The following is a 17216-nucleotide window of genomic DNA, read 5'->3' as shown; positions in this document are numbered from 1 at the left end:
GGTGCAGGCTGGGTCTTGTGGGACGGGGAGAGGCCGGGTTCAGTGGAAAGGTTCCTGAAGACCAGCGCTGTAAGAAGTATCCAATGTAACAAGTGATTTCATCTTGTATCAAGTGTTAAAATGGTATTTTTCTTGGAGCAAGCGATACACTCTACCAAGGGATTGAGACATTTTCCCTTGTTTCAACAGTAAATCAACTGTTACTTGATTCAACAAAGTTCTAGAAACAAGTAAAAATGTATTGGAAACATTTTATCACTTGTGTTACGAAAAACAAGATTTTAGGACTCATTTCTAGTTTAAATGAAATTTGATAACTTCTGCAGTCACATTTCGCAGTGATATTGTGATTTGAGTTGAGGAGTGACAAGAATTTTCAGATATACAAACGTATTCTTATCTGTGGCAAAAGCATGAATGCTGAACATTTAATTTCATCGTTTTTTTTCCTTGGAAATTATTGCAATAGGGAATCGTTTCATATCTTTCATACCTTGTTGTGTATCCTTTGGTAAATGTGAATGGCTGTTTGGTTAAATGATGCTGTGAACTGCATGGGTGTTAACTGTAAACTGTTCTGTGTCATATTTCTGTTATTGTTATATTTGCTTATTTATCGCATACCAAGCAACACTGACAATGCATGATGTCAAAACTCATTATAATGACATTACCATCACAAATCCAGCAGCTTGTAATTGATGTATTTTATTGTGAGATGGGGAGTCATAAAAAAATGAACCAAAAAAAAGAAAACAAACCAAAAAAACAAAAAAACAATCACTATAAAAAATGACCAATGGGGGATGTTAAAAGAGGGAAGGACATATAAAAGAGGGCGTGGTCTTGACACTGACATACAAAGTAACAAATTGGCACAAATAAAAACATAAGAACATACGTCAATATTATTTTGGCTTGGCAAAAGGACAGTTTTTGTGGTTAAGGATCATCCTTCAATACAACAGCACACTCATGCTATTAGACATACAATTAGTTTTCAAAAGTTCAGTAGCTTCATATTAGAGAGGGGAAAGAAAACTAAACTAACATGAGAATGGATGCAGAGAGGTCACAGGTTCCAATTTCAGGCTTGTAGGGTGCGGTTTTCTTTTTTTCCCGAGGAAAAACATCATTTCATTTGTTCGGAAAACATACTTCAGTATGCCGGAGTCTCATTTTTCCAGCCTTGTAGTCATTTGCCTTTGACTTGAATCTTGTTTTTTTCCATACTAAAATATATTATCGTATTAATACAAACTACAGTATTGTACACTACATAGTGTAATAAATAACCATAAAGAAATATAAAAAATAAGACACATAAATATAAAAGTTCTCTATAACTAAACAGACATACCCATATCATTGGGGGTGGGGATAATACTGCCATTGCTGAAAACATACAGTACGCACAATGAAACAGAACAGAAAACATGAACAGAAAAAAAAAACAACACTGACAAAATAATACTGACAGGTAAAGACATTTGTCTGAATTAAACTCCTGGGATTCATATTTGCCTACATTTGTTACCTGAAGAGAGAGAGAGTGAGCATTTTCACGGTGTGTTAAACAAGTGCACTGGACTGGGTCTGAAAAGGTACATTTTGTAAATGCAATTACAAATCATACTTCATCATCCATTTTTTGAAAACATGTGCATTTGTAGTCCTTTTTAGTCTCCGGTGCGCTCAGATTAGAAATAGAAACAACTCATGTCAAATCTATGATACATGGATATGCGCTATGGGCTAAGTTCTACTCTATCAGGTGTGGTGGCGAGCCAAAGTCGACAGTATAGCGGTTTATTAGTTGACGGGTCGAGCTGCGATCCAATGTGGGGCCCCGGCAATACCTGATCACACTGCTAAGGTTCAACAGCAATATTCAATGGCACTTTTGATATGCATGTTTCTCGTTTTTTTTTGTTTTTTTGTTTTGCATAAGGCTCGGAGTGGGGGTGGGGGTGGAGGGGGCTAGGTCTTGGGGGGGTCAAAAGGTTTTCTACGTCCTCTTTCTGCTCGCTCTGAACATTTAAAACACTGATTTGTAAATGAACAAAAATCGACGCTAGTACCTCCAGGAACTAGACGCAGAACGCGACGGAACGCGCCCGTTCCGCTCTCCGTCGTGTTTTTTTTTTTTCTTCTTAAGGCTCACAATCTGTTCAAAACAACAACAAAACGTCATGCTAACGTCTGCTAGCTGTGATGGCGTGGTAGGTCTAGTGCGGTAATACTGAAGGGTAGACAACATAACTCAACTGCTCCATCCATAGGTAAACCAAGCCACTTGTAGTGCACAGGATTTTTCTTATTTTCCTTCCAACTTAATAAAATACTGATTTTTTTTTTGTTCATTGGCAATAAAAAGGTATAGAAATATCTCCCAACTGTACAGCTTTTTAAAGGTTAAAATATGAGTGATAAAATTAGTAACACTGATAAAAAGAAATGACCCAAGGTGTTTTAGTAATAAAACATTATCTAAAACGTGTCGGCTCTAGCTTCCAAAGTCTGTATAATGCATTTCCTTTCGTTGTTAAAATTCATGTTCGTCTTCGTCTTTTCATTTTTCTTTACAAATGAATTTTTTCGAACAGCGAGAAGGCGTTCTCCTGCAGGAAAAGTCACTAGTATTTTTTTTTTTCAGGCACACCTGGATTTCTACACAGTAGTGAACTGAAACAAATTTGTCCGAGGAACCAAACTTCCGTCTCCTGCGCTCTCCTTTTCCGCCAGTTTTCATGAGGAGGGGGGAGGGGGACGGGGGGAAGGGGAGGGGGAGGGGGGGGGCCGGGGTCTGATTGCGTCTCATCCAGGAGAGAATACACCGTCGTCGGCCTGGTTCCTCTTTTTATTCAGTATCTCCTTCCTCCTGCGGCGTCTGGTTCTTGTCTTCCGAAACCGTGTCCCCGTTCGTTTCGCCTCCAGTCTCCTCCGTGACCTCCGCTTCCTCCCCCGCCCCGCTCCTCCGCCTCCCCCTCCCCCCTCTGCGCCGATGTCACCCCTTCCTCCGTATCCATCGCCTCCTCCGCCTCCGCCTCCTCCTCCGCCTCCGCCTCCGCCTCCTCCTCCGCCTCCACCTTCTCCCTCTCCTCTCCCACTTCCTCTTGCCTCGTGTCTGCCTCCTCCTCCTCTCTCTCCTCCCCTTCCTCCTGCTTCACCTCTACCCCTCTCTCCTCCTGCCCTCCTCCTTCTCCCCCCACCACTACCCTCTCCACCTCTTCCTCTCCCTCCCCGTCCTGGCCGCGCTCTTCCCTCTCCCCCTCTCTCTGTCCCTCCTCTTCCACCACCTCCTCCTCCTCCTCCTCGTCATCCCCCCCTTCGTCCCCAATCTGCACCACCTGGATGTCGTCCATATCCATGGCGCCCTCCTCCTCGTCCTCCTCCCCGCTCACTGGCCTCCTCTCCGCCGCCTCCTCCTCCTCCTCCTCCTCCTCGCTCTCCTCGTCCTCGCGGGCGCTGCTGCCCCGCTCGTCCGAGTCCAGCCGGGAGGGGGTCCGCTGCGCCCGGCCCAGCGCCTCCAGCTCCATCTCGGCCCGGGCCTCCCCGTCCTCCTCGGGGCTCTCTCTCCCTCCTCCCCCCTGGCCCGGCGCCTCCTTCTTGCAGTAGGAGTAGCGGTGGTTCATGTGCTGCGAGTAGGAGCCCGAGTGGGAGAAGCGCTTGCCGCACTTGTCGCACTGGTACGGCTTCTCCCCCGAGTGGAGCCGCATGTGTTCGATCAAGTGGTGCTTGTGTTTGAAGGCCTTGCTGCAGATGCCGCACTCGTGAGGTCGCTTCCCTGCGGAGAGAAGAGAGGACAAAGCACGGCGTAAATATACAACGACGTCGCTAAAGGTAAAGAAATGCATGAATGTGATGAAGAGAGTGAAAAATGCCGTCGAGAGAAAAGGCACAGACACGGGAGGAAACCATTAAAAAGCCCTGAAAAGTACCAGTTGCAGTGAATCCCCCACGTAGCTGCGTGAAAGGGAGGGTGCCACTGGCTGAGAATCCATAATAATATCTATCATCAACGTATCCAAGGAGAGCATTTCAAAACAATACAACAAAAGCGCAACAATTGTGCCTGAAAACCTTCAAGGAAACTTTATCCAGGCAGGGAACAGCTAGTTTGAGGCTAGGTGAGGTCATTTGGAGCTGAACACCGAGGCTCCTAGCCAGGTATCAGAGTAATAAAGAAAAAAAAAGAAAACAAAACGAAAAAAAAAAAAAAAAACGCCTCTCAGAGTGTTGACCCGCGCTTGGCCGCGGCATCATCCCCGTTCGAGCGGTCCAAATCACTACCAGAGCTCGCCTGTTGCAACATTTGGTGCTTCACATGAGAAGGTAATGTAGCTGGCAGTGCAGAGGAGGGGAGTTGGCGGAAAGAACTTCTCAGACCTCTTCTGTGCATGTTGAGTAATACCTGCTGGAATGGAAGTGTCCACCCTCTGCTGCTTCACACCGCCGAGCGCCGCAGCGTGCGATAGCTCAAAATCCCCCTTTCACTTGCACTCTGACTCATCTTTTCCCAGGACTCAACAGTGAGTGATGGTGAGGGGAAGTTCGCGCAATGCCTTTTATTCAGAGTCCATCTGTGACTGTTGGCCGCATTCGCGCGTAGGTTTGGAAAGTACATGGGAAGTTTTATTTTGACGTGTTACCTGTGTGTTCGTATTTGTGTCGCAGCAGCGAGCTGCTCTTCTGGAAGATCTTGTCGCACAGGTCGCAGGCGTACATGCCGCTCTCCGTCTTCTTCATCTTCTTCCTCGGGGGGCCCGAGTCCGAGTCGTTCTGCTCCTCCATGGTGGACACGCCCTCTGAGCCGGTGTCCTGCTTCTCCTCCTGGAGGACATGAGACACATGCATTAGCACAACGGATGGAAATTCAAAGTGAGATATTTCTGTTTTTTTTTTTACAGAAAAACACAATGAATGACTCATTAATAACAGAATACCAGTGAACATGGCAGGAAATCGAGTCGTGTCATATCCTGCTTACGGCTCTCTCTGGCAGAACTTGTGAAATTAAAATCACTCAGAATTCAGTTTATGGGTGAGCAAAAACACCCAATAGACTCCACCAGCCCTTTCCTTGGCCTGGAAAACAGCCGTGATTCAACAATGAGCAAAGCACTTAGCACACTCATGCTGTTCACTTATGAGCACACCTACAGCTTTCTTATATCACTGGACCGGGAGGAATACACCCACTGATGCAGCGGGAGGAGATGTGAGGCATTATTAAGGAACTGATATATATACACAGGGCTCTTTTTTACAAGGCAGGTCTATGCCAATCCACTTAACACGAAAGCATAATACAACAACAATAAATCAATGGGGCAGGCAGAGGTGCGGCGTTTAAACAGATTCCAGCGGATCGATAGGGGCTCTGCAGTAAAGTGCAGCCTCATGTCCTCTGGGTGACAGCCCAGGAAGATCACTCACACACCGGGATAGATCTGGATCCATCATTATGGGCCCATTAGGTGTCTGCACAATGAAGAACTATTAGGGGCTATCATTTTACAAAGAGCTGAATTCTGACATTTCTATATATGACTTATTGATTGGAGTTTGGATGGTTTCAAACTATCTATCATGTTCTAACGGTTTGGAACGATGAGAAGTAATGATCTGGACTGAAGGGTTTGACTGATCGCTCCAAAAAGAGAAAAGCCAACTTGATTCCAATCCACTTGCCTCTCAAAATGGCTACTGTGTTAGACAGTCTTTCCTATCTGTAAATCAATAGGTAGAGTTTAACCTGTTCACTGTGGCTGACCTCCAGTGGAACTAGAGCCAAGAAACAGACTCTCAAATGCTGAGGGAGCTAATAAAGCTCGATGAAACAGTAAGAATTAACGGTAGGTTATCCACATGGGAAAAAATGCCACTCACTTCTTCCCTTGCATACCGCAGCCTACATATTCACTGAGTAACTGGCAGGGAGAATGAACAAAGACGAGCCACGCCTCACTTTCAGCTTGCATGGAAGCTCATTTGTTGCTAAACGGAGAGCGAGCGGTTGCACACCTTGATTCCGTTGAGGTGGATCGTCTTTTCCTGCGTCTCGGTCCCAGCGGGGCTGCTCGCTGTAGTGGTATAGGTGTAGGCCAGCTGGGGGATCAGGATAGTCTGTTTGTTGTTGGTGGTGTGCGCCCGCAGGCACTGCATGCGGCCCTGGTCGGCGATAGCCACCAGGGTGGGGAGCTGAGTGGTCATAATGTTGATGGGGTTGGCACTTGGCTGGCTGGCGTACAGGGTGATGGGGCTGGAGAGTGGCGATACCTCTTTCTTTGTGCAAGTCAAGTTCAGGGGTTCGTCCTGATTGGTGGAACCAGAGGGAGGGGAGGGGTGAACGCGGGCTTTGGCCGCCGCCCTCTCCGCTTCGTCCCTGGTAGGCTTTGGCAGCGACAGGTCTAGGGGTCCCTCGGTGCTCTGGGGGGGCCGGGCTTGGACGGGACCCCCGGCCGTCAGGTTTAGTGGTGAGGGAGGGGCCGGCGAGCTGTGAGAGCCGTTGACCTCCGCCGGGGTGCCCTCTGTGGGGCTGCCCTGGGTCGCAGAAGGGCTCATAGTGGCCATGTCCTTCCCTGGGACCAGAGACACCACACTGTTAGATTCACAGGTATCCTCCTCCTCAGAGGGAGGTGTCGGGGCACCCAGCGATATCTGACCCTCCTGCATTTTGTCAAACCACTTCTTGACCACGTGGGTGGGCAGGCTGACCGAGTCAGAGATCTTGGCCAGCTCGTCCTTGGTGGGCTCTGCGTTTAAGGCGAAGTAGGCCTTGAGCAGGGACAAGAGGTTCTTGGGGTGGTTGCAAAGCCCTCCTTCTGACAGCAGGGTGGCGATAGCGGACTCAGACTTGTCCAGGCCCGTTCCGTTCAGCCTGAGACCGTCCTTCTTGCAGTGCTTGAGGGCATGGAGCGCTTCCAGCCCCCCGGGACAGTTATCACACAGGAGACAAGTTTTAGTGGTCTTCCCCTCCTCTTCAACCTCTTTAGTTTCTTTGCCCCTGGTGCTTCTGACGGTGAGGTCTTCCGGGAGTTTCTGGGCTTTGCAGGTCTCGGTGGCGGCCTCGGCCGGTGTGATCGGCTGGGGCTCTTTCTTCAGGTTCTGGGCCGTGAGCTGTGCCTGGGCCTGGTTGGGGTCCAGACTGTAGTTGATTATGATCTTTGCGTTACCATCCTGTCCCACAATAGGCAGACTGATGGCTGAGATGAGTTGCTGCGGGGGGTGGAGCGTTCCAGTGGTTAAACCCGAGTTCGCCAGCTGGCTTTTGGCATTGCTTTCCAGCACCTGGCGAATCACGTTACTGTCCACGGCCACTTTGAGAACGTTCTGCAGGTCTGCCAGGTTGATGCTGATGGGCGACACCAGCCCCACGGTGGGCAGGACCACGGCCTGCACCGCGCCCTGCATGGGAGCCGCCGCGCCCCCGTTGAAGATCGCGCCGTTTATGCCGGTCACAGTCGGGGATGTCATCACCGTCGGCTTGTACTCGTAGTCCACCGGCTCGCTCTTGATCTGGTTGAGGGGCAGCTGCTCCTGCAGGGGCTTGCCGTGCTCCAACTTGTCCCTGATCTGGGTGCGGAGGGCGGAGGGCGAGTTGGGCAGGGCCGGCGACGGGCACTGGGTCTGGGTCTTGGCGTTCCCCGAGCGCGGCCTGCCGTTGACTGAGATGACGCTGATGCACTTCTTACTGCTGATGTGAGAGCTGTAGGAGCCCGAGTGGGAGAAGCGCTTCTTGCAGTTGGAGCACTCGTAGGGTTTCTCCCCTGTATAAAACCACAATGTGTAGGAGAGAGAGAAAGAGAGAGGCGGGGGGAGAGAGCCACAGACTTCCATTAGTGAATGAAGCTAAATGAGCAGGGTAGGCTATGAGCTATAAGGCAGGAAAGAGCTCTAATGCATTTCAATGATGCTTAAACGCTGATGTAATGGCACCATTGGGAAATGCCCCTCTCTAATTGCTGTCCCATAATGCCAAAAGAAACACAATTATGGCACATTAAGGAAGAGCACACGATGGACTGAAACACGATCAAGGATATCTAAATACAGGGAATTGGCTAAAACATAAATAAAACATAAATATTTGTTTGATGGAGATGAACCATCTGTGGCTAATAGAGAATTATGGCAATGAATCACTAGCAAGTACACCAGCCCTGTTTTTCACAGAACACACACACACGCACACACACACACATATGCACACACAGTATGCTGCCATGGTGACAGAGGTTGTCCACTCACCGCTGTGAATGCGTAGGTGCTCCTTCAGGTGGTGCTTGTATTTAAATGCTTTGCCACATTCAGTGCACTTGAATTTTCGGTTGCCTCCTGACTGTGTGACGTGTCTCTGCCGGACAAGGGGAGAGGGGTCGTTCAGACAGACACACAATGAAAACACAACCTTTGAACTGCTACTAATTCACGCCACAACGTCATTAATCAATCGAGGACAAAAGGTCATGTTTATTTATCATGTTTGGAAGCAGGATTTCACTGCCTACAGTAGTAATTGCTGAAGCAACAGGACTAAGCTTCCACATCATGTTACATAATTTAGAAATACTTTAACTGTACATAATTACTGTAGTACTACACAAGTAGTGTGCTATTAAAACGGGATTTAACAAATCACAAGTAATCCAGCTGCAATGACTATTTCAAATCTTAAATTAACTTAAAATACCTAACAGAAATATTTGGGCAGTCAAATTGAACCAGCGAATGTTTTTACAGTATAAGATACTGACTAGTTTGCAGTTTAATATACTTCATTACCACAGTACCACACAAGCAGTATGCTGCTAAAACAGGATGTAATTTATCACAAGCAATCCAGTTGCATTAGGTATTTAAAACCAAGAAGAGTTTCACTGAAAAGTGCAATTCCACTTAACACCCAAAGAACAAGAAATATTTGAAATATTAAAACAAACTGAACCAACAAACATGTTTTTGCAGTACACAGTCCTGAGTAGTTAGTCAGTTGGTCTGTACCTGATCCCTGCCGGCCTTGTGGGCCGTCATGTGTCTCTCCAGTTGAGTGCGGTATGCGAAGGTGTAGCTGCACTGGGAGCAGCTGAAGTTGTCCTCGCTCTTCTCGTGCCGGTACTTGATGTGCTCCTTCAGGGAGCTGTAACGCTTGTAGCCACGTGAGCAGTAGGGGCAGGTGAGCAGCTGGGAGAACGCATCAGGGGTTCCTGGGTGACAAGACAGACGGGGAGAGTGTGATAATGATGTACGTGAGAGTGAAGGGGGAAGGAAAAGAGGGGGTAAAAGGGGCTGTCTAACACAGGGTCAATAGGGAGGGCCCTTTGATGTTCCGGACTGCCGGCCACAGTAACACTCCTCTGCTATTTCACCAATCACTGACAGATCCTCCCCCTCAGGTAAACAGCAACCAGGTAACCAAATGGATAAAGGCTGATAAATGGACCGCAGCAACACCTTCCTGTCATTGTCAACACAGCACTACGGTGAAGTACCACAGGAGTGAAATCTGCATTTTTTTTCTTTTGGATTCCCTTGTATTTCTTGCTAACACAAAGCCCAGCAAAAACAGCTTTCACATGTCTGAAATCCCATCATTTGATTGCCTATTGTCTGTCAGAAGTGTTTCAAAATGAACACCCACACATCTTTAGAAAAGCGAGCTTGGTAAACAACAGTCGTCTACCCGTTAGATCTAAGCTGGTGTGCAGAGGGGGCTCAGTTGCCCGGCTCCCACACAGGTAAAGCATTACTTTGTTAACAGGTGATGTATTAAGTTTCCCCGCGGGCCAGGTGAGGGCCTCGGGAAGGGAACGCACACACATTATCGCCCAGGTAGCTGTGAGTCAGCGCTTGCACAGACGTGACAAATTTACTCAGGTGTTGCTGTTTCTCTTCCTCCCCTAAACACCCCCCCCTCCTCCCCCCCCTTCCCTTTTCCTTCTGTGGTAGCAGGTAAAAGCCAAAAGCCCGTAAGCCATAAAGGCCCCAGTGTGTTGCACTTAACAAATAGCTGTGTGTGTAATGATGTCGGAGAGCGGCGTTAATGGGGTGGAGTTAACACCTGAGGTGAGAGAGGGAGCAGGTAGAGCGATCCCCGGGGGGCAAGTAATTACTGGGTAGGTGCAGTAATGGTGTGAGAGCTCAGCGACTGAGAGCTCTCAGGTGGAAATGATGGTGTGTGTTTGAGTACGGCTCCATTCAAGTGAGTCACTATACCTTGCTTGTGCGCGCGGCAAAAAAAGGTAGCAATTGCATTTCGAGCAATTAATGCACCAAGTACATAATGGTATTTCTGGATGGGGTTTTTACATGCAAAATGATTTTGATAAGTGCTCGCTTACGTTTCTGTACCTGCTATACCAGTGTGAAATGTGCCGACTGGACTGTGTGGTTATGCAACGCACCGTTCTCGTCGTGGCCGCTGGCTTCGGGCGTGCCCTGGCGCTGCTGCTCGTCCTCGGGGGCCTCGGGGTAGATGACGGCCGTGTCTCCCTGCTGGAGCATCTCCTCCACCAGGGCGTCTGTGCTGACGTCATCCTCGCCGTCCGACACACACTCCTCCCTCACTGGGAAGGGACAAACACACACACACACACACACACACACAGGCACAAAGAGAAGAAGCTGATTAGAATCTTAGCCGCCAAAACGTGTATTATTGATTACTCCGTACTTTTAAGAGTTTCTTACATGGATGCTTACTGTTTTAGTATTGATGTATGAAGCCTTTGTGTATTAAATGCGATAATCCAATAATGCCATGGTGAGTGCCATAATAGACAAACCGGATCTCACTAACTAAGCCCTTGATCACGACATGTTCGCCTGCATGGAATGAGGTGTGCAGTGGCAGGGGAAAAAAACAACCTGAATGTCATGGTTGACAATAGGATGAGAAAACTAATTAGCATCAAAGGGCAGAGGCTACTGTATGAGCATCAAGGAGCTCTTTGTAAGAACTGAATGGCACGCCGCTATTCACAATGTTAGGTAAGGTACTTATTGAGACTGGGACTGATAATTAGATGATGAAACTTGCCCCAATGTATTGCGGTAGATAGATATCATGCAGGTGCTGATGTATGCATACAGGCTCACACACACACATGCACACACACACACACAGCACAGTTTGCTCTCCGGAGAGGCTTGGCCTTCAGACTGTGCTTAATATCCCAGCAAATGAGAACCTCTATGTGGGAGCGGAGTGCGTTTTTACAACACATCACATGAGCCCAGCTAGCTAGTCTAACGAGCGCTAATTACCGAGCCGCGGCTTATAGGAAATGTAACCTGAGGACAGAGTTTAGGATGTGCAAAAGCTTCCTTCCCTCTTTCCGTCTCTGCTCTCCCAGCGCTTCCTGAAGTGGATACCGGAACTGAGTATAACGTGTCGGCGATTAAACTGAACATTATTCCTCTATGGATATGGTAGTGTGCCTATGCGTATCATTTACAGTGAAGAATTGCAAGGGTGAACTATCAGCTAAAAGCAAAGTTAAACTACTGAGGATACTGTGGTAGTGTTTACTGGGCAGATGTTTTAGGGATGGATGTTAGCGCTCCCCTGCTTAGTGGAGATTTGAGGATTGGGATTTGTGAGTAGTGTGTGTGTGTGTGTGTGTGTGTGTGTGTTTATGTGTGTGTTGAAGGACTGGGCCAGCTGTGTTCTCCTCTGAGATGGGAACAGGTGTAGCGGCTCCATGACTCACCGAGGCCCAGTGAATACCAGTACTCTTAAATAAAAAAAAAACAAAAAAAAAAAACCCTGCCCCGGCTTCCTCTGGTGCACCTTGAGAAAGCCGCGAAAACAATATGAGTGAGATGCAGTCATTTGTTGCTATGGATATTAAAGACCATTCGACGAACCACCCACCATATAACAAACCCGCGAGAGGGAGGAGAGCGAAAGAGGTTGTCTGTTGCTGAACGTGTGTGAGTGTGTGTGTGTGTGTGTGTGTGTGTATGTAAAGCGGGAGCCAACAGCAGGTGCTGAGAAAGCGGGATTGTGGGATTACTCATCCCACAGTGGAGTCAGGAACACATTAGGGCTGCTAACCCTCACATTAACACACAGCTTTTCTCCCATGACCTCAATAGCAGCAGTCACGCCCCTCTTTATGCTGCCTCCACTGTTGACAAACATCTTTTACCTTAAATCTTCCATCTTGTATTTTTCACCGCTCTGTTTGCCACTGACAAGAAGGGAATTGTCTTGAAACATGTGTTGCAGACATAGGATTCATTCAAACAGCAGATATAAAAGCTATGGGACTTTGAAATTGCTGATCTGACAGTGTCCCCCCCTCCCTCCATCCCCAGCTCAAAGGCAGCATCCACACACACACAAACACGCCTCTAGGCTACTAAATGTCGAGCATGTGTGTGAGGTAGGGTCCCAGCAGGGGGTCTGAGGTATGACAAGTTGTTGTTTTCCCTCCTTGTGTGTGTGTGTGTGTGTGTGTGTGTTTGTCTCTCTCAGCTCTTTGGTAAGTCAAGACTGAGGCCAGAAGGGTTCACAACCAGGCCGAGGCGGCTCCATGTTATCAGGCTGCTCCCCCGAGGTGAAACATCACACAGGCCATTTATGCGCTGACGCAGGGATGTGAATGCACCGCTGCACAAGTGGAAAATCTGTTAAAAAGCCCCGGAAAACAGGCCCCGCAAGGTCGAGGCAGGACAATCTGTTGAAGCTTGTTTTGCGAGCTAAAAAAGTAGTTTGTTTTTTATTTTTCATATAGCATAATGTAGCTTCTTCGGCTATTCTTGAGCAAAATCACCAGACCACCCACTCTCTCCTTCCTCCTTCCTCCTCCTCCTCTGCCCATATCTCTGTAACATGACACAACGGTATCCCATGATGCACTTCCTGCCCTGGCTGACCTTTGCCCCCGCTGCTTCCTGTGGTCGTGCATCCAGACCCGTTTATAGGCTCTATCCTCTCCTCTATCTGGGATGGGAGAGACACATATCAGCGATAAGCACTCGCACAAACACCGAAAATAAAATACAATCTTAGAGCGACAATGTTACGCTTTATCTACAAACAACAGGAAGTGAGCCAGAGAATAAACGCGAGGTATTTCCAAATCGAGGGTGATTTACTCAGCCTTGGCTTGGTGCTAGCAAACTGTCTGTTATGGATGCGCTGGACAGCGTTCCCAGCTCTCTGGAGAGTCTTCCTTTCCTGTGCAGAAGGGTGGCTCAGTTTAACTTCACATCACATCATGACATAACCCGCACAGGAATGTAGGTGTTCCCGTGTGTCCGCGCAGTCCCTGCTGCAAATATCATCCGGATGGCTATTCAGTGTTTTGAGACCCATTCTGAGGAGCCATTGTGGGTATATCACCACAGCATATCAGGTCGACAATGAGGAAGACAGAGAGATATAGAAGTCTCGTGGTGCCCTGGGACCTTCGCGACTTCACTGCTTGTCGGTGTGATGCAGTGCTAGTGCCGATCAAGCCCACTCAACATGCAGCCAGCTCATCTTCTAAGGGCCTTAGGCTATATTTCCAGGTAGTTAAACCTAGCCTCTCGCTGTCGCTGCCATTAAGTGCCTTTGCTCCCTCACGATATCAAAGCTCTCCGGCTCCACCCTGCCCATTCTCTGAGATGTAATCACGCTCTGCAACTCATCAAATACGAAAGAGAAGCCCTCCCAGGCCAACCTTCTCACTACCTTTCCCTCCCCAGGAGTCAGTCAGCCTGTTCTTAGCGGAGGGCAGGCTGCAGTTTACTGCACCAACCCCACTACATAATCATTTAGGAGTGAATGAGTAATGACAGCGAGCAGGGGGACCATGATAACATATAATCAAGAGGAATTATTCAGAACAAGAGGAACAGAGAGAGAAAGAGAGGCCGTATGAAAAGGGGAAGAAGGGGAGGAAAGGAGGGATGGCAACGCGCTGAAAAACCACCTTTCGGTTTTGGAGCGCAGCACTCTCAGGAGAGGGGGTGTCGAGGCTTTAATTTGAAGTGAGCCGGGCCACGCTGAGGAGAAGATTAGTGGGTGGTGGTCGCTTTTCAAGGCTGCACCAGAGACTGCTCTGCTCTGGGGAGCGAAACCAACAGAGGGAGGGAGGGAAGGAGGGAGAGCGAGGGACGGAGGGAGGGATGAAGGGATGAGAGTAAAGAGAGGTGTGCTTGTTTAGAGAGAGCTAGGACTGCGGCTTGCTCCATGTTTCATCAGTCCAGTCCCTGAGAGTGACAGAAGATATGTTGCCTGATGTATGAGACGAGGCTAGAGAGCGAGAGAGAGAGAGTGAGAAAGAGGGAGGTGTATTGTGTGTGTGTGTGTGTGTGTGGTGGGGTGTGTGTGTGCACGAGTGAAGGCAAAAGAAAATATGCCTGATCAGGCATAAGTCTGGAGCGCAGCCAGCTCGCTGAGCTGTTTCAGTGTAACTCATGCTTTTGAAGTTTTTAATGTTCACAGGCCCTGGCCAAAACCAATGACATTATTCTTCCTCCAACTTTCCCTTTATGCGAGGAGGTACAGATGGAGAGGATCGAGGAGATGGGATAATGGTGATGAAAACGACAGCGCAGACTGGGGGAGAGTGCCTACACTGTGTGCAGGTCTGTAGTGTGTGTGTGTGTGTGTGTATGTGTGTGTGTGTATGTCTACCCCGAAAGGGAATTCAATTCTGAAACTGACCAAACTGAAACTGAGCAGTCTCATTGGACAGGAATTTGAAAGGATTCCTGAAAATCCCTCCCTAAACTGAAAGTGATAGGTCGCTGGACATTTTCACGTGTGTTTACTTGAACTCTTGCTTAATCAAAGCCCCCCCCCCCCCCCCCCCCCCCCCCCCCCTCAGCCTAACACATCTCTCACCGGCGAACACATCGAGCCAAAATCCACCAGCAGCAACGCCCCAAAATAAACATGCTTGTGGCTGACATATCGAGTCAAAGTGTCTTGTTACATTACATGTGGGCCCGTCACACTATTGCACATACTGTACTTGGCGCGGGCCCCAGACCAACAGACACACACACACACACACACACACACACACACATTCAGATTCATATGCACAGACACATACATGCAGCATGAGGTCAGGAGCGTGGTGCGGAGGCCTTGGGCCCAGGTTGAAACACCAACATCCTTCAACACCTGCAATTGTTGTGTTCTGGAGGGAGGGGGGGGGGGGGGCGTGACGTCAGCCCTTCCTGTGGGGTGGGGTGGGGGCTCTGATGTCACTTCCATGCGATTTGAGGTAAAAAGAAGTTCAGGGCGGCCCCTCCAATGCCCACCAGTGCCATTAAGCTCTCCACTGGCTCTTTGGTCGCAGGGCTATTTTCTGTACTTGAAGGTCTCTCCCTCTGTTGGCATTGTCTTTGTTTAATATCACATTTCCTGCCTTAGTTGGAAGCCCACCGTGTGTAGTACCTGCTTCCTTACACTTGATCTTTCACAATGAGACAAAGCCGGGTACTTTTGTGCTGTGTACAGATGTCAGTGAGACAATTCTTAACTTAGCCTACATCACCTCACCTAAGGTCAAAACGTCTACTTGACAGCAGCAGGTCAAATAATTGATGGTGTAGCAATTTCTTTTTTAACAAAGGTTGCATGAGAGATTCCCATTTACATTTTTTAGGCATTTGTAGCTGATGCTCTTATCCACAGCCACTTATGAGTGAGCAGGTAGGAGTACAGCGTCTTGCTCAAGGACACTTTGCCATTGGAAATAGAGTAACAGCGGCAGGACAGAGTGAAAAGAGACACACACACTGCAAAAATACACATCCTAAGAAGTCATTTAGTCTAATATTGAGTCTAGAAATCGGATTTTTCTTGAGATACGTGAAAAAATCTGCCAGTGGAGGTGAGATAATTTGATTAGTTTCCAATGCAGATGAACTTGTTTCCTGAATTTTCTTGACTCGTGTCATTTTGATGATCCTAGTGGATATGTGATCATGTAACCCGTATAGTATGCGGAGTGTGTGTCTGGTCTCACCTCCATCCCAGCAGCGCTCCCTGGGGGGCTCGTCGTCCGGCAGGGTGCTGTCGCAGTCGGCCCCGTCCGCCAGGCTGCCCTCCTCCTCCACGATGTGCAGCTTGTCCTCATCGTCCGAGTCTGAGCCGGCCTCCACCACATTACTGTAGTTGGTCACTGCACAGGGAGAGAGAGAGAGACGGGGCGCAGAGGTCAGAATGACTGGTCGAATCGTGTCTAATATGTTGCGTTATTCTTAAAAGGAGAGTCAACGGTGCACACGACTTTTAGTATATTTATTCTTTATTTACACAGCGGGGAAGAAGCGAGGGAGACACAGGACAGTGGAGGCGTACATGTGGTACCACAGGCGGCGGAAAAATAGAGTATAAGCGAACCCGTTCAGCTGATGAGAACACTGAGGGAGTACTGTATGTGAAAGGCCACGAGTCGGAGAGGTTAAATACGCTTTGTCATTTAAATGTCAAAACTATTAAAGCGAACGGTTGAGGGGGGGCAGGGAGCTGGAAACACCAATTACATAGACCTCTGCCTAACTTAGATAGATTAGATGAAACTTAAATGATCCCTGTGGGGAAAGTGGGCTGTTAAAGCAGCAGAGAATGAAATAGCCGACAGCATAGAGAAGAGAGCAAATCGGGGGTTATTAAATATAATGCAACCGACAATTTCAACACCAAAACATAGCAGAAAAATATATGAATCTATAGCATGTAAAATGGTCTGCAAAATAGGCTGATACCTTTCTGAATATCATGATTACATCGATCGACTTGATTTTTAAAAATGTGTCCCTATTTTTCATGATGATCACGTCAGACATGATCCCAAACGAGAAATTAATGTCATTATATTAGTTCTCAGTAAGAGGGAGGAACAACAGATGATAAGGGTATTGTTGCAGAAAACTGGCATGTCTCCATGCTCCATGTCTTGCAACCACAGAGAAACAGAAAAACTCACACTTAGACACTCACCGACACACATACCAGTGTGAGATCATTAGATAGCAGGCTGAGGTGGTGTATGTGTGTGTGTGTGCTGTGTGGGAGTCAGTGTGACCTGGTCGGCTGTGTTATGGGCTGAAGGAGCCAGGAGACACAGAGACAGCCAGCCTACAGAGAGGGTTATTACAGGGAGTAAATTTTCCTGACCGACTGTCTGCTTCAGGTGTGTGTGTCTCTGTGTGTGTGTGTGTGTGTGTGTGTGTTCCTGCGTTCTCTTTTCATTTCCACC

At 48.1% G+C, this 17216-nt stretch overlaps 1 protein-coding gene across 1 annotated transcript in view; it reads right to left on the bottom strand.

Moving 5' to 3' along the window:
* Positions 1 to 689: 689 nt before the first annotated feature.
* Positions 690 to 17216, bottom strand: part of LOC139666120 (zinc finger E-box-binding homeobox 1-like) — a 53081-nt gene continuing 36554 nt past the window's right edge. The window contains 8 exon segments of the mRNA XM_071545238.1: positions 690 to 2987; positions 2989 to 3787; positions 4653 to 4833; positions 6028 to 7772; positions 8254 to 8359; positions 9007 to 9209; positions 10407 to 10568; positions 15981 to 16136. Coding sequence (XP_071401339.1) covers positions 2861 to 2987; positions 2989 to 3787; positions 4653 to 4833; positions 6028 to 7772; positions 8254 to 8359; positions 9007 to 9209; positions 10407 to 10568; positions 15981 to 16136 — 3479 coding nt within the window. The 3' untranslated portion in view covers positions 690 to 2860.

This window comes from Centroberyx affinis, unplaced genomic scaffold (assembly GCF_046629955.1).
Source record: "Centroberyx affinis isolate AG114_WGS23_722 - 3 ecotype Tasmania unplaced genomic scaffold, CSIRO-AGI_Caff_v1 ptg004816l_1, whole genome shotgun sequence".
Lineage (NCBI taxonomy): Eukaryota > Metazoa > Chordata > Actinopteri > Beryciformes > Berycidae > Centroberyx > Centroberyx affinis.
Note: the sequence above shows the minus strand (reverse complement) of the source record. Positions and strands in the feature narration are given on the sequence as shown.